The sequence below is a fragment of the Pezoporus wallicus genome, unplaced genomic scaffold (assembly GCF_028554395.1).
Source record: "Pezoporus wallicus isolate ANWC-B61680 ecotype Strahan unplaced genomic scaffold, APGP_CSIRO_Pwel_v1 contig_5524, whole genome shotgun sequence".
NCBI classification, from domain to species: domain Eukaryota; kingdom Metazoa; phylum Chordata; class Aves; order Psittaciformes; family Psittacidae; genus Pezoporus; species Pezoporus wallicus.
Window position 1 is genome coordinate 1,918,472 of NW_026636622.1, and position 26,580 is coordinate 1,945,051.

Sequence of the window (26,580 nt, forward strand, 5' to 3'; positions counted from 1 at the left end):
GACAGCACCGTCACCTCTGCCGATCGGAACAGAAAAAGACTCTTACACTTCTTTTCGCACTTACGTGCACACCCTTCCCTTCTCATGATGTCCCGCCACCCACCCGCCCTTTCCCACCGCCTGCCTGCCCGCTTCTTATCTGTTTCTGTATCTTAGAAGTAATTTTCAAGACATGCCCACTCCCCCCCGCAACCCCTGCTGGAGCAGGCAGCCAAGGTAACCGTCCTGCCGCAGCGCTCTCTGCCACAGCGGCGACGGTGACATATGTCTCCAATCAGCGACTGTGCGCTGATTAATTTAGATGCTTTCCCCGCTACGCTTTAAAGAGCAGTGAAGCCCTACACTGGAGTAACGCAGCGTCCCTTCCTGCGAGTCTCCCCGCACCGGCACCCCCGGCCCGCACCTCCTCACCCCCGGGCCCGGGGATTGGCCCGGCGGAGGCGGCATCACCGGCAGGGAGGGGGGGGAGCCGCCCTCACCCTCTCTCCTCCCTTTCTGCCTGTCCCCGCCGCCCCCTCGCCCCGGTGCGGCAGGGCCAACCGGGAGACCCAGACGCAGTCAGCGCCCGAGCCGCCGCCGCTCCGTGCCCGGCGCCCAGCAGCATCCGCCCCGCCGATGGCCAGCCGCCTGACCTGCTGCCTCCTGCTGTGGGCCCTGGTCCATGTGGGCTGCCACTCGCCTGCGAGGGAGGGCGCCAGCAGCCAGCCCGCCTGCCCCGTCTCGCCGCCAGCCCCCCGGGACTGGCCCTCCCGCGGCAGTGACCCCCCTTGGGGCTCCTCGCCGCCCCCTGCGCTGGGAGGCATCGCTCAGGACGTGGTAGCTGTCCACATGCTTAAACTCTACGAGAAGTACAACCGCGAAGGGAGCCGGCCCGGCGATGGCAACACTGTGCGGAGCTTCAAAGCCAAGCCGGGTAAGACGGGCCGGGCGCGGGGGGGGCACCGCTGGAGCCCTCGCTCCTCTTTCGCGTTACAGTGACGGATTTGCGCCGAGGTTGTCACTGACTGCACGGGGTGTCACGCTGGGGGGATCCTTGCTAACTACTCGGACCTGGTATCTGCTCTCTGCTCTGCGGGCTGCTTCCCACCTCCCCGCCTCCCTTCCCTTTCCCAAGAGAATCTGCAAGAATTATGTCCCTTCAGAGCTGCGGTTGCTGTGGATGCAGACCATCGGCAAAAGAAGGGCTGTTCCCAGCGCAGATCGCGTGGGTCTCAAGACCTCTTCAGAAGTACTGAGCACCCACGTAGCCGCGAGTGCTCCAGCGGCAGGTCCGCTCCTCCCGCAGGCTCGCCGGCTCTGTCGAAGAGTGCCGCCTGCGGGGCCGCCCAGAACTACTCAGGTCTCTGCATCCGAGGCACTGCCCAGACCTGGAAAGACGCATGTCTGATCTCCCTTTCCCCAGCTTTGCTTAAGTTGATGGGGAAGGTGGAAGAGCACACACGCTCTGTCAAAACTTCACTTTCCTTATCCCAGTCTTCCTTCAAAGTAATAAAGAAGAGTTTTACGTGGTTATCCTGTGCTAAGGAAACCCAAACTATCTTTTCTGGAAAACCTCTTCTTTCTTTGATTAACTCTTACAGAATACAGCTGACAACTTCACTCTTTAAAGAATTATATCAATTTCTAGAATATAATTTTTGTTACACTGCCAGAAATATGTATTTTGTAATAGGCATATCTGATAGATGCATTCAAAATTCGCTTTTGTGAGTTTGTCTAGTTTGCCTACATTTGTTTCATACATAGAATACAATGCAGCATTCAGTGGTTGATGCTACTATGCCATTGCAAAATAAATCATATTCTCTAGAGCACCCCCAACTTAATTTCTACCCTATGTTAAATGTAACATTAAAAATAATCATATTCAGGAAGGGGGAGATCCCATTGAAGGGTAATGAAAATGTTTAGAAAACAACAACTGCAGGCATTTGGGAGAGAAATATATAGTCATGCTCTAGCTCATTAGCTAGCAGCTGCTAAGAGGGGTTGGGAAGGAACTTCCATTGTGGGTGGTTATTGCATGACCTCCTGCTACCACTCTTATTTCTCTGTGTACTGAGCTGCTGATACTGGCTGCTACCCAAGTAAGGACCTGGACCACAAGAGTGATTTGGGACGAACGCAAGAATTGCACTATATTCCTTCTTAATTTTTCAGTTGATCTGCTGAACAAGTTACTTGCATCCAAGCGGTTTAAATTCTGGTTTAAAACACTAAAATAGACTGTACTGATCAATTACAAACCAGTATTATTTTGCTCATCTGTCAGATCATGAAACCAAGCCAGAGATGCCTGGAAGTAACTTGTCTTTCCACATAATGGAAATAAAGCACACACATGTCCAAAGCCCTAGTGTCCCATCTGTGTATTTTATCTACTGGATCCCACCCCTCCCCAGTGACATGGCATGAAAGCAGAAACTCCTCTGCAATGTTCCTTTGTTATAACAATAAATTGTATTTCTTTGTAATTCATCAACCTAGTGATGAACAGTCTGAAATGAACTATAGAATGACAAGAGAGGGAGGGGAGAAGAGCCGTATCTGGCAGAATGTCTTAATTTATCTCCCCCAAGAAGTTCTAGTGCTTTCTTCTGAAAGAACAAATTGTCATGTTTTATCTAACAAGACATGCAGAGGGTCTGTTCTTTATAAAATACAGATGAGAATTCTAATACCACTGAGATAAGCAGAACAGACTACACCTACAATAGTTTCCTTTTCCTTATTCTAAGCAATGGACTTACTTCTTTTTCTTTTTTTTTTTACACATGTACCTTTCAGAAAGTCTGTAACCTTCTATTCCTACCCCACAGCTTGAAGGTCTTTGTTAGGGGACACACAAGCACCAGTGTTAGTTACAACTGTGAACAGGAGGGCTCCAGAGGCACAAAATGTCAGCCCAGACTTAGTTTGCTCCTTTGTCTTATGCATTATTGAGGTCTCCTCAACTACAAAGTTATATTGCCATCCTATATATGCCTTGCAGTGTGTAGATGGTGTTGACTGGGTTACTGAATATGTGATATTTCTCCATATTCTATGTGAGGCACCTGCTATATATATGCATGTGCTATTTGCACATGTTCCAGATACAACTTCTTCACGTTTCTTTAGCAGTATTTATCACTTCAGAAAGGGTGCTTCACAAACATCTGATCACCTTCTCTTAGCTCACCTCTATGCGTGTTTGCAAGAGTTTATTATGTCTCTGACAAAGAACTGAGAGACAGTCTGTGAAATAATTTCTCAGCCCCTTTTTTTTCAGTAGGTGCTTTCCAGTTTCCAGGGAAATTTGTAGCTTTAGAAAACAGCACCAATTGGCTGAAGGTAGCTACACAGTCAAGTCGTAAGTGCTTTGTGAGCAAAGGTGGAATATGAAGGTAGTAGAAGGTGTCCCTTCCTGAGGCAGGGGGGTTGAAACTAAATGATTTTTAAGGTCTTTTCCAACTCTAACCAGTCTATGATTCCATGATTGTCCTACCTCACTTAGGTTGCTGCTACTGGAGGGTGTTTGTGTTCATGGAAGTAATCTGCTGCCTAGGCCATGAAAATTCCCCATAAATGGACTTTTGCAGCTCAGGCTCATTTCCCCAACCAAAGCCTTTGTTTCATTTAGCACAGAGTTTGTATCCATCCTCTGTGCTAAATGAAGCAAAGGCTGTGGTGAATAACAGAAAATAGCAGATGTTTAATTAAGTCTATATCATAATGCATATGTGCAAGAAAACCAAATCAAGATTATCCAGGAAACTGTAATTCTGGCCTCTAGAGCCTTACTTTAACATAATTTCATAGCTTAATACACATCACATTAAATTAGGTTCTCTGCATATATCTTTCTCACAAATGTATTACCATAAATATCATGTAAATCTGTTTTGCCAATCTTGGCTTACTGCAATGCAACATTCTCCTATGTGGATCACATACTAAAGGCTAATATTTTCTTTCCTTGGCCACTTGCCTTGTTTTTTTCCTCTACCAGTCTCTTGTGTGTATGCTCCACACATCTTGCCTGTATTCCTAACTTGAAGCTATCTACAGTGATCAGTGATTTTACTGATACAATCAGTAAAATATTATTAAACTTAATGTACACAGCTAGCACAGTTCAACCCAGAGTAGAGCTGGAAAATGTAACAATGCTTGGTTGACAGGCTGGTAAAAGCCTGAGACATCTGATGCAGTATGATAAATATGACTATGCTCCACCCCAAATTTGATTCCCAATTCCTGAACAGCCTGTACTTCCAGGCTTCAGTAGCTGCAGATTCAGATTCTTGTCCTATTCTACAAATAATTTTGACTTTTGAGAGGATTTGTTCACTCCAGAATGCAGAATTAATTTAGAAGAATTAAAATGCACCTTCTCTGAGCTATCACTGCAAGTTTACATTCTGATCTGAAACCCTGGGAAACTGGCATTTGAAATGCCTTTAGCCCAGCAATGCATATGCTTCACAGTCATAACTATAGAACTGATGGTGCTAGGATCATTCCACTACTAAAAGAAAGTATTAAAAAATTAAACTGTACACAGCTCAGGTGGCGAGAAGCAGTGGATGGACTTCCATTTTAGAAAAATATGCCTTCTGAGATGAGCAAACTTTGATAACCATGTGTTGTTGTACAGGAATTACTACAATTCTACTACTTCCTTGGTCTGAAAAATAGGCTAGCAGCTTTGTGAAGTTTCTATGCTTCAAAGACTTTAAAAGAATCTAAACTTTTAAGTTTTTTCATAGTATGAGCATCTGTACATAAGACTAGCGTTGATTAGAAGTTTACTGATAGGAATCCTGTCCTGAATTGACAGAAACAAAGAGTTTCTCATCACAGAATACTTTTTCACTTTATTGCATCAGGAAAAAATTACACATGGTGTAGACAGAAACTGCATACTTGAACATGCGTACTTTCAGACTATGTGGGCCTGGGATTAATGAGCATCCTAACCTGCTGTGATTTAGTTCAAATGATGGTTCTGTGCAGCATGAACTGGAAGATAGCAAGCACCAATTTAGTGAGACATAGCAGTATCAATTTCTACCTTTTAAATGAAACCTTTCTTAAAAGGAAGAACATTCTGACAGGTGGAAATTAATAGTACTGCCTTTCTGTTCTTGCCAGAATTTCTGTGGCTCATCATGCCCAGTGCATCAAAAAACAAACCTAAGTGTTTCTGTGAAGACTGTCTGCTGTGTTTGTTGGGTTTGTCCCTTTTTTCTCCCTGCTGCCAGAGAATTTCCAGGTATATCAAAAAGAGATGCCAGAAGGTTTGCCCTCTTGGGTTAAGTAAAGATGCGAACTTACCTACTGTAGTCCTTTGATGCATTCCAAGTACCAGTCTGAGCTTGGAAGAAGAAGCATCACTTCTTGGTTCTGCCATCACTTTTCTGTATATTCTTGAGCTAGTTTAAGGAAAAAAATAAAATAAAATAAAGAAAGGCAACTTTTCACCATGATAGACTGTGGAGGCATGGTCTTTTGATCCTGGGATTGCATGTTAACACATGTTATCTCTTAGGTTTCTACTGTTTAAATAAATGTGGTGTAAACAATTGCTCATCTTCCTTGAGAGGAGGGTAGAGATGTAACCTGAGCAGAACTTGTTCAACTAGATAAAGAAGTTACGCCAAATGGAGTTTGAATTTTAAGAGTCACCTCCTATTCAACAGTAGTTGCCAAGCAGATCAAAACACAAGTCTTAGGAACCAAGTAGGTTTCACAGTGCTTGAAAACAAAGCTCCTTCATGACACACTCTGAAAAGGAGGATTGCTCCTAAGAGTAATAGCCTTCAAAATGTGTTGTACTGCTTACTTCCAGCCTCCTTGTGAAACGTCTCTTGTGCACTATTTACAGATGATGAACTTCATATTACCACACAGTAAGCACCCAGAGATCTTTCAGGAATCTTTGCAGTCATCTTTAGATTGGCTCATCTTGACTATTAACTGTAGAACTTGTTTTCAACTAGTGTACTGAGTAGGGTACCATTCTGAGCTCTGCCACTAACAAATCTGAAAGCTTCTCTGAGCTTGACTTTGTTATAAAAGAAACAGAATCAAGGATTGCTTTTCCTGACTGGCTGAATGAGAGGAAGTCTAAAACTGGAAATCTCTGTGAAGACTTTTATCCCTAATGTAAACAACAGGTGGCTGGTGTGTTGGACAGTCCAGATGTTATTGTAATATTGCTATTAAATATTTTTAGGGTTTTTTCCTCCACTTATTCACCATGGTTTTAAGCTGAAGTGACAAGCTCACTATATGAACTGATTTGAAGTGGGTAAGTGAAAAGCAAAATTTGTTAATTCACTTATAAGTAATAAATGTTTCCCTGTGTTTTTTGCTCTCAGGTATTTATCCATGTTTTCCTTGATTTTTTGTAGAATTCTTGGCCCAGAAGCCCTCGTACTGCTTCAATCTGTCATCCATGCAGGATTCAGAGATGATCCTTGCTGCCACCTTTCACTTCTATGCTGACAAGCGCCCTCGGCACCAGGAAGTGTTTTGTAAGAGATCCAAGAACTCATCCTGCCGCCTTTTTCACCTGCCTTCGATCCTGCGGCTCAACCTCATCTTCCAAAGCATTCACCAGAATTCTGCCTATGGACTAGTGAAAGGGAACATCACCATGTTTCTTCAAAGGCGAGGAGCTTGGCATGCAAAGGACATTTCACAGATCATAAAAGAATCAAAACGGGCTGGAGAGCTCATTCTCTGCGCTGAGCTTGATTCTGGAGAGAAACACAAGGACTTCCCCGAACAGGTTGCCAGTCATTTACCTTATATACTAGTTTATGCCAATGATCTTGCAATCTCTGAACCTAACAGTGTGGCAGTCACCCTACAGCGTTATGATCCATCCCCTTCCAATGATGGGGACCCAAATCTATCCCCTAATGCTTCTACTGATACTCGAGTGAGGAGGGATACATACCTCTCTAGCTCTATTCAGAACAATGAGTTGCCAGAAGTAGATTATAACAACAATAAATATAACAAACATGACATATGGGAGAATGCTTACAAATCCTTGAAACCAAAAGCTTCACGCAAAGACCGAAGGAGAAAAGGGCAAGAAAATACAGAAACACTTACAAAGTCTCAGGTGCTAAATTTTGATGAGAAAACAATGAAGAAAGCAAGGCGAAAACAATGGAATGAGCCAAGGATTTGTTCAAGAAGATACATGAAAGTTGACTTTGCTGACATTGGCTGGAATGAATGGATCATATCTCCCAAATCATTTGATGCCTACTACTGTGCAGGGGCATGTGAATTTCCAATGCCCAAGGTAGTATGCTTTTTTGTTTCTGTCAGCTTACAAACAGTAGATCTACTGTACTGCTTATCCAACTACTCCTTTAGTTAGATTTTCCTTTAGATTTTATCTCTTTTATTCTTTCTGTTGCCTTGTTGAGCCTAAATAATTTAAACAGTATCATTTTCATTGATGTATTTATGAGTGCAAAAAGATCCCAAGTTATCTGAAGAATAAGAAAAATGTCTCAGGTTTATCTCATGATTCCTCATCTTGTATCTTGAAACCATAACATGAAGATTTATGCATCTTATTACAATATAGTTACACACAGTAAACCATCAAACTACTCTGTTGTGGTAGCATAAGTATAAAGTATTAAATGCTAATAATAAACAAACTACTCTGTCAGAGTGTTTCTGAATTCCCCTGGTAGTACCTCAGGAGAAAAATGCAGAGTAGTGACACTGAGGTATTTTTAAGAAACTGCTTGTCACTTTGAAAATAGTAATAGTGGTTAAGCTGATAGTGTCTCAGAATTCTCTGGTGTTTCTTTATTTTACTAAATTTTCAAGACAATCCTCCTGGAACAAAAACATCGATTTATTTTATGTGTCAGGAAATGCCACATAGCTGTCTGTAACACTCTAAAATTAGCATACTGAATTCCTCTTATAGAAGCAGTGTGAAATTTGTTAATAGAGAGGCAAACATGAACTCCTGCTCCAATGGAATTTCAGTTTGGCCCACTCCCACTCACTTGCTCTATGGCATGAAGTAGAAATCCTGGCAATCCTATGTAGCACAAGAATTACTGGCATTTGATAGTGCTTTCAAGTACTGGGGGAGGGGAGGATTTAAAGTACTGCATAACCTGCATGTTTAGAAACTGTAAATATTTTGCAGTTCTACCTACAAGTGGCTTCGTTATTTATTTTACTAACATTTTTGCATGCCGTCACTCAGAACATAAATAATGTATAGTACTTTACAGGAGAGAATTTCAGAGCTTTGAGACTGGACTCTACCCTACTTTACATACAGGGAGACTGACGTGTGTTCTTGTTGAAATAGGTAGTATGATTTCAGGAAGAGTAGATATTCAGGCTATTTTAAGTCCAGGAACAGTGGAAATCCAGACATCACTGTAAGGGTGTACAAATCTGATCACATGTTCTTGTGTAGCTGGCCAATGCTGAACCATGTACACATAAATTGATACATGGTCTGGTAAAAATTAAAGCATGCACAGGCTCACGTGCAACTTCACTTTTTTGTTATAATATAAAGAGATCGTGCAACACAATCACCATTCAACTTATCCAGAACAAAATACAGCCTGGGAATATGGGTCCTCTGCCACAGAACCACAGTCTAATGCACCATTCATACATACCAAAGCAAAACAAACCCCAAAACCTACACTTAATGCATCTGGCTTCCTTTGAGCAAAGCGGCATGACACAAAAAGTGAAAGAAGCAAAAGACAGTGGATCCATTCCTAGCTGAAATAGTTAAATAGGCTTGACATCTTATCTAGAAATAGTATACTTGCTATAGAATAAAGATTCCCTTGTAAAAAAAACAGTTTCATTTTCATTTTGATGATTGTTTTCTAGGTAAATGGATATGAGTGCACTAACATCTTGGTGCCAAAAAAAAAAAAAAAGACAAAACCAACCAGAAATTTAAAACCAAATCACAGATATGTAGATTGGGGGATTTTTTGGTTTGACACACTCTTTGATTGGGTTTAATTTGGAAGAGGTCTACTTTTTGTTAGCTTTATATTAATAAGTGGAGGTTAAAAAAAAAGAAGAGGCAGATTCATAGTTGTAACCTGTAAAATGACTGTTTTCAAATGAACAGAAATAACTAGGACATCAGCATGATTCAAACTCCAGGTCAGAGCATAAGAATTGCTAAGTACTATAGAGGACAAAATAGTTTTTGTTCTTGCATATAATCCCTAAGCAAGGAAAGTATACATATGATATTGGCACTCCTAAATCAAAGGCTTTGATTTAGGATCCTAATCCAAAGATTAAGGCTATTCAGTTGGTCTGCATGGTCAACCTGTGATGGACAACAGGCTTCCAAGATACTCTTTTAGAACTGTGGAGATAGAAATATACCTGGTATATTGAGAATCATCACATGGTTTAATTATTTCTTTAAAGTATCAGTGCATTATTACTCTGCACATCTACTTTAATAACCACAATTCTTGATCTAGATACAAAACAGCTCTGGTACAAATCTTGTCATAGCAAGTTCACCTACTTTACTGCTGAAGTTCTTACTCCCTGAACTGTGAGAGGGAAGACTGGTTTATATGGTTAATCATGACTGATTGCACTGTTGCATTTGCCAAATCAAATGCTAGTCTTTCGTGTGGTAGACGTAGACGGGAACATATCCTTTCTCTGGTGTACAGTAACTAGAATTCTCTTGATTTCATTCTTGTAGCTGTATCAGTTCATGAGTTTCATTTTAAGAATTGAATTCAAACCTGAAAACAAAACTTTCCTGAAGCTAAGTACTGCTTATTAAGATAGTGGGGGGAAAAGGGTGTTGAGGGGCAAATTCATGATAAAACAGACTTTAAAAGGTGTGTAAGCCAGGCAGAAGGGGAGGGTCTAAAGTATTTCAAACCTGCTGTTCAATTGCTTTTTGGCCTCATCACCATCATTCAACTTTCTCAGGCTCAAAATGTTCCTGAGCTGGAAATGTCCTAGAGGTTAAGCATGAGCAGAACCTGGCCTGCTGTACATAACTTAGCAGCCAGCATTTAAAGCAGTAGCATTTCCCCAGTGCCACTGCTACTGGGCATTTAACTCATTATTTCAAGCTTTCCATGTTAGCACATCAGTACAAAGGATAAATGTGAAGCCTAGCCCACGATCACTGAACAGTCCTGCCAGGTTTCCAGAATGGCTGGAAAATTCAGAGCCTGGCTGGCTGTGGGATTGGTGTGCTGTCTGGCTCTGCTGGTTCTGTGGATGTAGGGCTCAGGCAGCCATATTCTGCATGGAGTAATAGTCCATAGTAAGTATTTTTCTCTGTAAGAATTTTTGTGCATAGTGTATACACCTGCTGTTGTCTTGGTGGGCAGCTGTTCACACTAGACTGCTCACATCTATTTGTTCCTTGTAGATATTAGAGACTGCATAGCTGGAGAAGATCCTAGTAGGATCCTGTGAGTCAGTAACTGGCACTACAGGCAATGATTGCTATCTGCTGTATGGGGTCAACAAATTCTGTTTCAGTAGCACATCTGTGACTATTTCAAGAAACAATATGAAATAATAAAGGTGCTAGGAATACTTCAGGAGGTTATTCATAAAGGGTAAAGTAAGAACTGAATTCTAGAAACTCTAGTTCTTTGAATTTCTAAACTGCAGCTGCTTAAACACAAGAAAGCTACATCTGTCTCTCTCTTGCTATCCAGATTTTCTGACATGGCCAATGTGGGTAGAAGCTTACTTCTACTTCACAAAAGCATCTAGGAGACTAATTCACCGCTGCTTGTCTGCAGACAGCTTTGAAATCTAAAGATGAAGGGCAGCATGAGAGAGCAAGTTGTTGCTAATTATGCCAACATATGCTAATTACAGAAAGGCACTTTCCAGGAGTGGTCACTTGTTGGGACTTGGTTATAAGGATGCTGTCTTGAAGCCCTGAAGGATCAAGGATAAATTTCACAGTTCTTCCTTGTAATGGCTCAAATGAGGTTGCTTTAGTCAAGGAAAATCTAAAACCCTTAATAGCAATTAATATGATTCTATGATTCTATGATCTGATATGTTACACTTAAAGCAAATGTATCAAAACTGAATTATCATAATATATCATAATTTGTTACACTCATGGTCTACATAACTTTTCATGTTGAAATGAAAAATCACATTTTGCATATACCCAATTATTATTTGAAAAATAAAGAAGATATGGGAGACATTAATTATTCTCACTTGAAGCATCTGCTTCCACGTGGAGGTGTGCAAAGTCCCTACTTGTTTTCCCACAGATGTCATTTTCCACCCAATATTCAGCTATGACGATGATGATGAAAGATTTCATGTACCACATATACCAGATCTGTGCAGAAAACCTGTGAAACTGTAGCAAAAGCCTGATAGTACTAACACGTTTTTCCTACTCTTACTGTTCGCATTTGCTGGGACTGTATTCAAACATGACAGTTGAACAGGAGTCACTGAAGCTTCAGCCTCAGTGATGGGTTGCATGCCATACCATCACCTCATATAACTGGAGCATATGCATTCCATGTTATGCTGAGAAAGTGGCAAAGGAAGGCTGTCACTCTGTCACTAGTAAACCTCCGCTTGACTGTATGTCCCTCAAGCAACAGAAGTGGTGAAAACTGTCCAGTACTCCTCTGTTCCTCAGACTATAAGGGTCAAGTATAGCTTGTGAATAAAAGCAAAAAAAAAAATTAAAATTAAAATTTATTTTTAACTACTAAACAGTATACGGTTTAGTATATAAAATTATTATATAAAATTGTGGCTCAGTACCCTGAAAAATATGTAGATGTAAAGCTGTCATGAAAACTCACTTCAAACATTTCCTACCTTCCCAGCCTTTTGTTTTCTTCTCCACTTTGAGGATAGCTCAGGGGAGTGGGGAAGCCTGGTGAGGAAGGCAGAGGGAAGCAAAGACTACAGGGACGAAGTACTAGTTTGTCGTGGGGTTATGATCTTCTGGCCCTGTCAGGTCGTTCGACTATTTAGACTAACTCCTCCCTGTGGACACTACTTCTGGAGCACTCTTTAAAAGAGAGTAATTACTCTTGGAAAAAGTAACTAATTCCAGGTTAGTGTAGATGAGAAGAAATACTGGAACATAGGCATGGTTATTTTGGAAATACTTACAGTAGCCAATTTTCCAAGTCTGACAAGAGGTTAAGAAAACAAAAGATAACATCTTATGACTGAGAAGCATTCCCATCTTAGTCCTTTTCTGCTGCGTGCCTGCCTCCAGCATCCTGTAGGTGCAGTCAAGGACATTCTTGCTTCAGGCGACTGAGGCTAGCTGTGCCACCAGTGCCCTCCTCTGGTATTTGTGGAAGGCAGCATAAGGGACACAAATTATCTCTTGAATACACTCTCCACAAGAAAGCTGGAAGTGTAAGACTGACTTTGCTTCATGGCCCTGTGACTCAGTCACATATATTCACTTTTCTTGAGAAACAAAACAGCATAATTGGTGTCATATTCCAAGTCTACCTCTGAAAGTGACTGTTCATAAATGAAATGATAACTATTTCTTTCTCTGTTCCAGATTGTCCGGCCATCAAATCATGCTACAATACAGAGCATCGTAAAAGCAGTAGGAATCATTCCTGGCATCCCAGAACCCTGCTGTGTCCCTGACAAAATGAGCTCACTCAGTGTCCTGTTCTTAGATGAGAACAAAAATGTTGTTTTAAAGGTGTATCCCAATATGTCAGTTGAAACTTGCGCCTGCCGATAAGTTCATACAAACACATCTTTAAGAAGACCTGGACATCCTGCCCGACTAGAGTGGGAACGTTGTAAACAGGAAAAGAATACACTTGTGCTGTTGAATGAATGCAAGCCTACAGTTCTCTACACAGAGCATGCAGAGATACTAAAATGATCCACATGCTCACCTGGAAGGATATGTTTTACTGTCATCATTTTTCTTTCATATTCATTTTCCAGGTACTCAGTACTTTCACACGTATTTTCCTAACCCACCTAGCCAAGAAACCTGGAGTTTAGCAAGAAATTTAAGTGTAAAGTTTTCTATAATCAAAGGACTAAAATACATTTTATATGCTTTCTTTTTCTTTTTTTACTATTTTATCTTTTCAGTTAACCAAGAAGATGGGAAGTGAACTTGCAAAGTCAGGCTTCTTTTAGACTATCACTATTGTACACAAATCAAAACCTTTTGCCTAAAACACTCATGCTCTTAATGTGCATATTTATACTGAAAATGCTGTAATAAAGGGCTTAAAATGTATAGTTTCTTCAGGATTCAAGTACAGTGCACTGCATAAGCTTTCATATAAACAGTATGTTAATATAGCCACTTTTGGTTACCCTTCCCTAATACATAATTTGGTCTACAAAAGACATGTGATATCCCACACTTTTGGTTTGTTGGATCATTTTGGGTTGTTAAACGTATTCCCTAAGTAACACATACTATATAGTAATATGTTGAAATACTAAAAAAAAAATAACCAAGATTTATATTTTTGTAAATTATACTTTATATCCTCTAGATTGTTACATGCTTTTAACAAAAGCTAATAAATTAAAGGTACAGTAGTATCTAAAAATAGTTGAATTTTCTTTCTCTAAATGCACTCTGTTATGTTCTCTTAATTAGATGGAAACATGTAAATACATGTTAAGCTCATCATAATGCACCTCAATAGATTAAAGACAGAAGGGAATACTATGATCATTTAAAATGACCTCCTGCACAGAATAGATCAAAGAACCTTGCTCAGTAGTTTCTGCACCACGCATTATGGAACTTCTGTTTGGAGCTTGGGAATATCTTTGAAAAACATGCATAAATTTGGCTTTAAAGATTTCATGTGACAGAATATATCTACTGGACTACAAGTAGTTGTTCCAAAAGTTAGTGCTCTTTGTTCATATGCAGTGGCTTAATCCTGAATTTGCTGAGCTTCAGCTTTACTTCACTGGATCTTACTGTAACCTATTTTATTAGATCCCTTTTATCTATTATCCAAAACACTTTCACTGTGTATTTTTAGTATATAGGGCAGAGTCAAATTACATTTTGGCTAGGATTTTAAACAGATACTTTGATTTCTTATTCTAAGCCTCAAAACAATTTCTCACAGCTCTTTTCTGAACTCTTTCCAGAACTTTCATTAACCTTCCTTTCCAACAATGCACATCAAAATAGGACACAATATTTGGCAGTGGTTCTGTTAGAAGTCTTTGTAGAAATAAAGTCTCTGCATCCCTCTAACTCCTGTACAATACTCTGTTGATAGATTTATGGTAGCCCTTTTAACTGCAGCACTCCTTTAAGAGCTGACATTCCACTACTGTGCCTGTCAATCCTATTTCTCAGTGTCCCTGCATGCCAGGACACACTTGCCGCATACTCCATTTTCACCCAGCTGCTGTACAGTAGCACAGGCAGACCAGGAGCAGAAGAAACTTCTGAAGTCTGTGAGGTAGCAGAGTTTAAGATACAGAGTGTTTCCTCCTCAAGAGACAGCCTAACCTTCTGCAATTCTTATCCCATTAAGAGCTGTATATTTTTAGGGAAGGATACTACACACACTAACTTCTGATGACTGCCTAAATGGAAAGCTGCTAAGATGCTAGGTGACTTCTGCCACCAGTATTCCATACTCATGTGGTACAGACTCCCAAGACAACAGGAGTGTGTAAATGTGGTACTGCCTGCTAACTTACATAAAAGCAAGATTTAGTGTGTATGGAAGTCTCTGCAAGGTTACACTCAACAGCGGTTCTTGCTAGTTCCTCCTAAACAGCTCTCAATAAGAAGTAGATAGTTCTAAGGCACCTTGTAGTGACTGCCAGTTATGACTGACAGAAGATCATGGATCCAGCTAGGCATTTCTTCTTCTTCCAGAGTACTAGAGTGATTTACACTGAAACTACTGGGAAAACATTTGTAAACTGTTGCTGTTAGAAATCTCCCTTAAAAATGTAGGATCTTGTGTTTCTATAAATCATGAGAAAATCAACTACAGCTGACAAACTAATCCTAAGGCATAAAGAAATATTGAAAAGTTCTGAGAAATCCATCATTTATCCCTACGAACAGCCATAAGCATAAAACTTTTCAAAATATCTTAAGTCATTGTCATTCCTGTTCTCTATGAAAATCTACTCTTTTTTGTAGGTCTAGACTTGCTCCCATTTAGCACCAACTCTGAACAGCATAACATACTAGCCTGTTGTGTTTATGTTCTTATCTATTGCATTTTGTTTTCCTTAAGGAATCTTTTCTACATCTTCAACTACTCCTTGGGTACAAACTTTCTTTCTAAGGTGTACTGATATAAGCAATTAGGAAAGAGATACCATCCTATGATCTGTTATAAGGTCTATGGGACATAAGAGAAAATGCTACTCCTATACTTATCAGGATGCCTGTAACACCCTGACAGGTTTAGTCTGCATTTAAAGGTTTGTTCACAAAACTATGTAATTTAGGATTGGCAAAACAAAATGATACCTGTAAGTGGCATAGCTCTCAAGGCATACCATTACTACACAAGCAATACAATTCTCTTATTAGTAAAGTTTATTTCATTTGAGGTTCACCTGTACCAGTTAATTGTCTAATGTGAACAAGTTCTTAAATAGCTATTCATTTAGTGGTTTAAGACACTGGTTTCTGGGGTTTTGGCATCTGTGCATCTGATCTTCCTCTAGAGAAGGAAACTTTGCGTTTGAACAGCACAAATGCAGTCAGGTGCTACTGGAAGACACTGATCCCTTTACTTTCTTGGTTCCAACAGATCTTTTGATTTCTATGAACATCCTATAAACCATTCCAAAGAACATGTAAATTTCTAGAGAACATCACTATTGACAAACACTTAAGATAGCAGGTCAAGATAATTCCACTAACTAAACCTAGAAGAATTGAGGATATATTAATATGAGATGGTTAAAGACAGCTAAAAGCAGAGAACAGCTGATACTACCCAGCACAGTTTAATTGCCAGAGGTAATAGCAACAGCTAGAATGTACCTAGGGTTTTGTGGAGTAGTCCAACTCACTTGCACAAGGCTGCATAATTAAAAGAAACCATTGGACGATATTAATATATTTGTATCACATGACTTAACAACTGTCTCACTGACCAACCTCAAAGAGCAGCTTTCAAAAGGAATTGCCACTGAATGAAACTCTTCATTGTAAAGTTTCTGCAAAGCTGATCTAGCTGCACTTTATGTAATCAAAACTCGTTTTAAGGTAGACAGATGCAGAACTTGGTACCTAAGCACAAGGAGTGGAAGCTTCGCCTGCTGCATAAAAGACTGCATCCTTGAAAGCCATAAGTCTTCAAACATTTTTTGTGGATATCATGGATTTATGGCAGCTTATAAGCATCCAGGGTGATGCTATGTAAAGAGAGCTAATAAAAGCTTTGAAAAGATACACACTGGAGCAGTGAACCACATAAGGAATGGAGATTTTATTTCTGCATGTGGCACTGGTGGACTGCCACTAGGAAAATATGTAGAGCCCCAGTGTCCACCATTTCAAAAAGACATTCAAACTCTGAAAGAGACACAGAAAGGAAACAAAAACAGTTAGAGCAAATGTCTTATAATGTGTCTAAAAAACGCAATCTGTTTATTTTATCAGAAAGCAAACTGAGAAGGAGCTTGATTACACTGTACAAGTACTCTGACGGAGAAAAAATTCCAGTGCTGTGGGACTCCTTAAGCCAGCCAGAAAGCTACATGAACTCATGTCTAGAAGGTGAAACCAGGCACAATGAAATAATAAATGGAGCACTGTGGGGGTTTTAAGTACAAGTGATAACCTTTTAGAGTAAGTGCTACAAAAATTGAAAAAATCTTTGATTCTTTGACATCTTCAGATAAATTCTGGAGATGCATAAGAAGTTATGTTTTAACCAAACACAAGAAATTGTGCTCTGCACACAGGTAGGAAACACAAAGGCCTTGAGCAAAATATACAGGAGACCAGGACCAATGCTAAATCATACAATCATAGAATAGCTAGGGTTGGAAAGGACCTTAAGATCATCTAGTTCCAACCCCCCTGCCATGGGCAGGGACACCTCACACTAAACCATGTCGCCCAAGGCTTTGTCCAACCTGGCCTTGAACACCACCAGGGATGGAGCATTCACAACTTCCTTGGGCCACCCATTCCAGTGCCTCACCTCCCTTACAGTAAAGAACTTTCTCCTTATATCCAATTTAAACTTCCCCTGTTTAAGTTTTAACTCATTACCCCTTGTCCTATCACTATAGACCCTAATGAAGAGTCCCTCCCCAGCATCCTTAAAGGCCCCCTTCAGATACTGGAAGGTGACACTTGAACAGACACATAAAGCGAGTAATTGAGAAGTCTGGGATCACTTTAAATGCTGCGTATGCACTGCTAGAAAGCTACAGAACAATGGCAGAAAGGACAAAATCTTTGCAATGAGATTTTTGTAATGTAAAAGCTCATAATACTATTTAGACTTTATGACACATGTAACAGCATGGATTGAGTTGTGCTTAGGAAAAATGATACATTAATAGTACAGATAACACATGTATCATTAGATTGAATCCTAATGCATTCATTAAGGTAAACAGCAAGTGACATTTTTGTTTACAAATAAGCTAGAGTTTTTTCTTCTGTATAATGAAAAATTCTATCATAAGTCTCGTATTTTTGCCTTGGCCCATCCTTATCATGGATAACAGTATCTTCCTAGATAATCTGTATCTTCACAGAGACCTTTTACTTTCCATGTGGCCTGAGAAGGTCACTAAAATAATGACTGGTTGTTCTTGGACTGGATTGACCATCAAGAATCTAAGAAATATATTACATAAGATACTATAAAAACAAGACTAAATTCCCATACTCCAAAGGAATCAAACTGAAAATGGACAAGCCTGCAAACACCATGAAGAGAACTTGACACAAAACAGATATTTCACTGTGTACAGATAATTGCTCTTGGCTGATAAACGGGAAGAAGTTTTAAGGTTGTTTGTACTGTCATGAGATCACGTCTTGCAGAATCACAAATCTCCATCAAATGATCAAGGAATCTCTGATAGCATGTGAAGGGATTGTAATAAAGATTTGTGAGATGTCATTTACTAATAGCTAATAGAGTGGGTTTTTTCTAGATCACTATTTTCTAGTAGTGATGAAAACAGTATAATTTTCCACATCCCTAACAAATATTCTCTCTGTTTGGCAAGGAAGTGATAGAAGAGTGTAATTAAGCAATGATGACCCTAAAGTGAAATGTGGATTCTTTACAATATACAATGTCCTTCCCACCAGCCACATGTGTTTGTCAGATGTTTACAGAATCTTCATTAACTAAGAGCTTTGCTAGATAACAGAAGCTGAAGCATGGCATCAATGACTCTGATAAGGGCAAGTGTACAACCAATCTGCTTGACAACTGACAAGAGGCTGCGGTTTGAAGCAGACTGCAAAAAGAACACAAGAAAGTGATTTGCAAAGGGTATTCCAGTTGTTTGCCTTCCATCTCCTTTCCTCTGTCTGTAATGAAACAAGACTTTTAAACAGCTAAAATACCCTTATCCTTTTGTCTCTCCACAAGAAAGTAAATATAGAAGAAATGCATTATTTGGGGGTATTAGCTGCACTGTCTGTTTTCAACATCATTGCCTGTTTGACAAGAGGTAAGCCTTTGGAAGACTGGAACAAGTTACCAGTTATGGGAAAGTCTGATGCACACTTTCATGATCCTGAGGAAGTCGAAGGTGAGACTCATTTCGACTTTAAATCTTTCCTGGAGAATATGAAGATGGATTTACTAAGGAGTTTGAATTTGTCAAAAGTCCCCTCACAAGTGAAGACCAAAGAAGAACCACCACAGTTCATGATTGATTTATACAACAGATATACTGCAGACAAGTCCTCCATCCCTGCATCCAATATTGTGAGGAGCTTCAGTACTGAAGGTAGGAAAAGCCCTAAATATGTGGACTAGAATTTTTAAAGAATTACATGGACAGGAGGCACTCAGATTCTTTTGATATTCAGAGGGAACTGAGTGCCAAACTTCCACCGATTATTTAGAAATAAAATAGATTAAAATTTTGGATTGTACTCTTGATCTGTAGGGTTTTTTCAGTCTTTAAAAAATACAATTACCTTTCATTTTCTTCTTTGATATTTTTACTGTGCAATACTCTTTTCTCAAATGCATCAACTGAGATGATGTACTGAGTAAGAGGGTTTACTTGAATAATGTTTCTCAAAACTAGATAGTTGGAGCTGAGTTTTAATGTTAGAATGCAAATTTTTTATCATCTATATTTGAGATATCCATGCTAGAGAGCTCTTCTCTCAGGTGGGCCCTTCTTTAAAAAACACAGCAGCCAACCAAGAAATGTGTCCAGGGATCCAAACAGGGAACAGCAGTGCTCCCCCAAAATTTTGAGTTAGAGGGAAAGATTTGTATGGAAATGGGTAGTCAAGCTTGTGTTAATCAAAAAGAAAAAAAAATCAAGATCTCTATCTGTGTAACATTAAATAGACTTTTCAAAGCTCCATCAAAGGAAGAAGTAAAAAAAGAAATAAATGCAATTCTTGGGATAAAAATGAGATAGGGAGAAATAAAGCTTCTGTTTATATGAAAACAGACATACAGAAGTAACAGAACTAGGGAGAACTTCAAATTCCTAAATTAGTGCCCCTAGCTCTGAAATGGAAAGAAGACTTAACAGAATGAGCTAGATTATAGGCTCCATATCTCACTCTCTTCTCTGACTGTTTTAGTAGGTAAACACTGTGAAGAAATATCAACATTAGCCGATTAAAACTGCTCTAAAGCCCAGTCATGACTGAGTACTTATTTTACATTGACCATCAAATAGACATCAGTCAGTGATGACTTTTAAACACTACTGATCGTCCACCCAAGTATCTGCCCCTCCCAAGGCAGAGTTGATGGTACTGCATACAATTTTGCAGGAAAAAAACAACCACAAACAAAACCACACTAGCTCAGTGTGTCCAGCCTGGAACGGACTGGGACCTGAACAAGAAAAGCTGTTTCTCACCAAGTCCCAACTTAGACACACCCTGAAGCTTCAATTCAGAATTTTCAAAACCTTTTTTATATCCCCAAACTCCCAGTAATCCGATATGCTTTCAAAGTTATCTGAAGACAACAAAAGCCTCAGCACAGCTAGTTCTTAGAGACACATAAATACATAGAATACTTCTCTGTATCAGGAGGGCAGTATATCCCATTGCAGGATGATAAGGAAATTCATAGGGTTTTTCAGGAATTCTTTCTGTAAAAATCTCTTAGGAAATCGCTAAATCTGAACACTCCCCAGATGCCTTATTTATGTACTTAATATTAATGAGCATCATTAGGCAGACTCTTATGCTCCTCTCCTCATACTCATCTGACTGTGCAATCTTGGTGAAAACATTACCAACACCAGGGACCTCCATTTCTTCTTTCCATTCTCTGCCCTTGAAACACAGCCAGAGGATGGTATTTTATTTTGCTTTTTTAGCACTGGATAGCCAAGCTCTTTTTGCAACTCCAAAATACATCCTGAGTCTTCTAAAAGCAAGTTAGTTAGACAGTCAGAAAAGCACTGTAACCACATTTTCATTTCCTATTGCAGATGTTATTTCTTTAGCTTCACCAAAAGAAAATCCATTTCAGAAGCACATCTTGCTCTTCAACATCTCTATTCCACGATATGAGGAAATCACCAGAGCTGAACTGAGAATATATATCTCCTGTCACAGGGAATTTGTCTCTCTCTCTAAGCTGGAAGGCAACATGGTCATTTATGATGTTCTAGGTGGTGACCACTGGGAAAACAAAGAAAGTACCAAATCTTTCCTTGTCTCCCACAATATTCAGGAATGTGGTTGGAAGATATTTGAAGTGTCCAGCGCTGTGAAAAGATGGGTCAGGGCAGACAAACTGAAAACTAAAAACAAGCTAGAGGTTGTTATAGAGAATAAGGCTCTGGGTGGTTTCACTTGTGGAAAGCCAGCTATCAGTGTTAACCCTGATACAAAAAATCTGCCCCTGTTAATAGTGTTCTCCAATGACCGTAACAATGGGACAAAAGAGACCAAAGTGGAGCTCCGGGAGATGATTGTTCATGAACAAGAAAGTGTGCTGAAGAAACTAGGGAAGAACAACACTTCATCTGAAGAGCTAGAACAGGGAGAGGAAAAGGCCATCACTGGGCACCACCAGCATTCCTCCAGAACCAAGAGAAGCATCGGAGCCAACCACTGCCGGAGAACTTCCCTCCATGTCAATTTTGAGGAGATTGGCTGGGATTCCTGGATCATTGCACCGAAAGATTATGAGGCTTTTGAGTGTAAAGGAGGTTGTTTCTTCCCTCTGACAGATAATGTTACCCCAACGAAACATGCTATTGTCCAAACGCTGGTGCACCTCCAAAACCCAAAGAAAGCTTCCAAGGCCTGTTGTGTTCCAACCAAACTGGATTCAATCTCCATTCTTTATAAGGATGATGCTGGTGTGCCCACTTTGATATACAACTATGAAGGGATGAAAGTGGCAGAATGTGGCTGCAGGTAGTATACAAAGCAGAATCTCTAAGAATAAGAATACTCACTTTTTCTGTTATGTGTAAATCTGTACATTAGTGATACAAATGAAAATCCTTGCAAACAATGCTTGGAGCAGGGTATGGGCCTGGTTGTTGCTGTTGCTGCTTGTTTCAAAGGAAAACTGGCATTTAAAGAATGGCAATCATTGTAAATAGCCTGCATTATATATATCACGGCAAAGTGAATACTGGATTAAAGTATTGTGAGATTGAATGAATTGTGCATTATTTGGCAACAGTGATACAATTTGAATACCTTATTTCAACTTTTCTGTTTGAGCAGTTCTGTTTAGGTCACAAACAAAAGGATTCTCACCGGGGATTTACGATGTCCTGTAAATGTCTAATAGGTATTGAAACCGAATTTGTTCAGCCAACTCTGACATTTTCAACTTCTGTAAAACTCAGTAAATGGAATTTAGTCGGCGTGATAAAGTCAGAAGTCTAAATCCTGCAAGCCTTTTCTCACATCAATAATCTCACAGGCTTTTACAGGCAAATATTTACTCCTATAAGTGAAGATCTGAAGTATTCAAAAGAGAAGAGATTCTCAGCCATATTTCATTCCCAAATTTCCTTCTGTGGGTAGCAGGTGCCTTGGTTTCAACTTTCTTATCCTCAATGTCCCTATTTTTACCCCCTTATGGCACATACTTGAATGATAAGAAGTGCAGCCTTCCGCTTCTAAGACACTGTTTCCTACAAGGAACAGCAACCCTTATCTCTGTACAAAGATAAGAAGACACTTTGACCTACTGCATATTCTTAGTATTTCTTTGCAAGAACATGCAGTCTAATGACGATCAGCCTATATCTTAGAAGCTGTATCCTAACAGTAGTGGGGGCTGGCAGAGCTCAACACTTTTGAAAAGCCCAGGCTACTTATTTAGAAGCCTAAATATGTTCTTTGGAGTCTGACATAAGTCTCTGATTTTTTAAAATTTATTCTTCTGGGAAATTCTATTTTACATATAAATTCACCCCTTAGAAACCTGGGAAAACCTGAAAACTTCTGTGTTCTATGAGACTTATACTGCTGTATGGGAAATATACTATCATACAACAGCTCTCATGACTTCAGTTGCATTTTCACTGAACAAGGAGCCCATCTTTCTGGCAATTAAACTTCCTTTGATTATAATGAAGGGTTTGCATGTTAAAGAACAAACATAATGTCTTCTCTTGGTTTCAGGTGATGGGTGTACGTGCGGTATAACGACACCATAATCCACCTCATTTCTACTCCTCCATCACCTTCCACACCAAAAACCCCAAACCAACCAACCAACCAAAAACAAAAACAAAGAAACCACTATCGGAGAACACTTTTGATCCAAGCCCACAGCAAACTAAATATCCATTTAAAAATGGCAAAGAATATTGATGAGGCAAAAATCTAAACAGTAGCTTAATGTATGGAAGCAACAGGATTTAAATCGATCCACATGTTTTAAATTAGGGCAGCCTGTGGGCAAGGCAAATTCATTTGGCATGAACAGGTCAGCTTGAAATCTAATACAGTTTATTTACTATTGATAACTTAATACAGAGCAAATAGCAGGTGAGTGTGAGCAGGGCAGTTGTAATTCCATCAAGAACTGCTGGTTACATCACAAACCATGAGCACATAGCACGATTCACCAGAATTCTTGTACTGATTTACAGGCTTTTCCTTTAGAACTGGGCTGCAACTGGATCAGATCTGAGATCAGTAAAGGGGTCCATGCAAACTCCATCCACTCATAGCTGTATGTCATTAACCTCTTAAGCTTCTCAAGGCAATCCTCTCATTTTACTACTCCCCAGCGGCTTCTGTCATTTTACAACCACTGTTATGTCTTACTTCTCTTGGAACCCCCTGTATTCTCATCCTGTTTTGTTCCTGTCTCCTAAACCCATGATACTCTCAACTTCTCTTAATCAAGTAAAAGAAACTACCAAACAAGCACTTGGTGTGATCACATGAGAAAAGTTATTCACCCACGTCTCAAGGTAATTGCAGCTGTGTGTCCTTAAGTCATCTAAACATAAGGTCCTAGTCATATTTTGACTTCACTGAATACAGGACTTTGTTCATACTTAAATGAAAAAGTGGGGAAGGAGACAGAACAGTTCCCACATCCTCAGGGAGAGAAATTCTGAATAATCAAATTTTTTTTTTGCTTTGTTTTGCTTTTACAATCTGAAGTCAAACGTTGGTCTTTGCTTCCCAAGCCTACTTGGAGGAGAAAGAAAAAGACAAACAAACAAACCAAAACAAACAACACAAAAACAAAGCCATTTTTTGGCTCAAAAACTCAGATCCTAGCTAGGCTATAAGAATGCCAGATAAGCTTTTCAGATCTTGTCCCAAAACTGGACTACAAGTCACTTTTGTATTTCAACCAAAAGAAATTGATTGCTCTTCCAGCCAGCTTTAATGATCACATTTCCATAGGCTTAACATTTTGGTTGGTACAATACTAAAATGAAACATGAATTTTTCCATAGGGTGTAGCTCAAGGTCAAGAAGAAATAAGAACCCAGTACTGACTACAGATGCTACCTACAGCATGTCTGGAGTGCGTATCAAACTGATGTTTGGTTTCACATTGTAAATTTAGCAGCTTGATTTATGTAGTTTTGAACATTCAATTTAAAAAAAATTGCTAAAGCTCCCTCATGTTTCAGATGCTTTGGGGTGCAACAAATCAGCCAGGTTGCCAATATGCTAGAGAGTATATAGGTTGCAAAGAGCAGGAAAACAACTTGCCCCCTGCTTCAAGATGGGCCCCATCAGACACTGGAAAAATAAACTCTCACATAATTGGATTCTGAACATCAACCAGCAGCTTGCTGCTACTGAGGAGCAGGTTGAGGCTTCTGCACAGTCCAGCAGATGCACAGTTAAAATAAAACTCGCATGTTTTAACACAAAAACATGGCTGGAGCATGCCCTCCTTCTCAGGTCCATTAGCTATCGCTGTAACAGCCCTGTAACATCAGAATCACCATCTTCCTCTGACAATTTTAAGGCTGCCTTATAGCACTTCAGTCTTAACAGATAAACATGGTAAGTTGGTGGAAGTTGGTCAGGAGGTATAGCTGTTACTATTCGTAGCTTCCCACCCTGTCTGTGTAAACAGCAAGCACAGAGTTCTCTGATCTCATCCACTGCTCTGGGTTAAGTCCTAACACAGAAGAACAGCTAGTGCAATTTACCACTTAACAACACAGCACCAGTGATCACTAAAAGTCAGAAAGATCTCCATGTTCACTATTCTTCTCCACAGGTAAGAAGCAATGGCCTCAAGGGAATCTAGAGGTGTTCGGCTGGTATCTGCTCAGACTGGAAAGATCCTGACAATATGGAAAAAGTTAACCTAGAATTGCCAGTTCCTGATATTCAGGATAATAGGTTTTAGACTGCCTCTCAAGAAGACTTTAATTTCAGTTGTGCTTTAACAATTTAGGCTGCTCCCAGACCACATCTGATTCTTGTCTTCAGCCTCCTCAGAGCCTGGCCATTGCCACACAGGTAATGGACATAGGTGCATGGCCATGCACCAGGTAGGTCCACACAAGAACACACTGTGAGATTCAGGAGATATCAGTATCCTGCTATAACTCCTCATAGGCAGCACCAGATTGAATTTTATTACTGCAAAGAAGAACTGAAGGATACAGGTGGGAACAGAGAACAAGCTGGCAAAGCCAACAAGTAGTAAATGAACAATGCCTATGAGGCAAGACCCTGCCCTTAATAGTGTAACAGCTCCACATGCCAGCTAACAGGACATTGCATCTGCCTAATAACCACCCCCGTTTTCCCTGTGTTAACTCCCCAGCCTACGAGTTGTTGTGTGTTTAGCAGAGACAAAAACAAGGCAGGTCCTCCGCAGCCTCCAGAGAACGAGGGGCGAGCTCTGCCCGTCCGCCTGCAAGGCTGAACGTTGTAAGTGCAGGTGTCCGACTTGCAGACCTCTCCATGCCTCCCTGGTCTGACTGAGGCTTAGAAACCACCTCAGAGCCATCTCTGGCCACTCATCAGCCTTCAGTGCTTACCCTAGGCCCTGCCTCCACGATGCCGCGGCTGTGAGGGCCGGCCGGTTGCCCGCGCCGCACAACCTCTGGGCCCCGAGGGGGCTCCGTGCTGCCTCGGCGCCATCTGCAGGCTGTGTGGTGCTTCTGCTCCCGCTCTGCTCGTCACTCGCGAGGGGTCGACGCACATTTTCTTACTCTTCCTTACATGGTAGCTTGAAATCTCTCAGTTTATAGGTGCCTCTTGCCGTCTCTCTCTGGGCTGTCTTTTTTGCCCTCACCGCGTCTCCAGAGTGCCCCACTGACATGTCTGCACTGGCTGCTGCCCCCAGGCTGCCTCTGGAACGTGTCATCTCTCCAAGCTGCCTCAGAGCTGCTCCTGTTTCTTTTTTGTCCTCTCTCTTTGACCTCCTGCTGGACCATGAGTGATAATTCAGCCTAAAGCTTCACAGGAGAATGATTTAAGTGTTAGCTTTGGAAAATGGGGCGCCCTGAGTCAGTCCCCTCACTGAGGCGCATGGTTTAGCTGGAGCCCAGTGGATCCACTGTTAACCCTCACAAAAGCCTTGATGCTGGCACAGCAAGAGCAAGCCATATCCCAACAGCCTTGGTACTGGGCTGGCAATCAAAATTTCTGATCCAGCAATGGGGGAAACCTAGTTCTTTACAACCTACATAGTTTAAGATGCCAACAACTGGTCTGCCAGGACCTGCTGGGCACTTACATCCAAAGTCAGCATGGTCCAACAGCGCCAGCGTGCGTTTGACCAGTCATCAGAGGTGTCAGGCCCTCAGCAGCGCAGCCTGTAGGAATCAGATCAGTTTGGTGGCAGCTGTACATGATGCCTGGCCTCTAAACAAAGGGATGTTTGTACATCCTCTGACATAGATGGCAGCAGTTCTCACTGT

The 26,580-nt window shown here is 40.6% G+C and overlaps 2 protein-coding genes across 2 annotated transcripts; both read left to right on the top strand.

Annotated features, from left to right (window-relative positions):
- Nucleotides 1–246: 246 nt before the first annotated feature.
- GDF10 (growth differentiation factor 10) lies at nt 247–13,610 on the top strand. Its single transcript, XM_057401062.1, has 3 exons — nt 247–913; nt 6,399–7,306; nt 12,581–13,610. The coding sequence occupies exons 1-3, from the start codon at nt 616–618 to the stop codon at nt 12,770–12,772; spliced, it is 1,398 nt and encodes a 465-aa protein (XP_057257045.1). The 5' UTR covers nt 247–615; the 3' UTR covers nt 12,773–13,610.
- Nucleotides 13,611–18,395: 4,785 nt separating this feature from the next.
- Nucleotides 18,396–21,865, top strand: GDF2 (growth differentiation factor 2). The gene is made up of 2 exons (XM_057400990.1): nt 18,396–18,993; nt 20,680–21,865. Exons 1-2 carry the CDS (start codon nt 18,648–18,650, stop codon nt 21,618–21,620), a joined length of 1,287 nt encoding a protein of 428 aa, XP_057256973.1. The 5' UTR covers nt 18,396–18,647; the 3' UTR covers nt 21,621–21,865.
- Nucleotides 21,866–26,580: the final 4,715 nt, after the last annotated feature.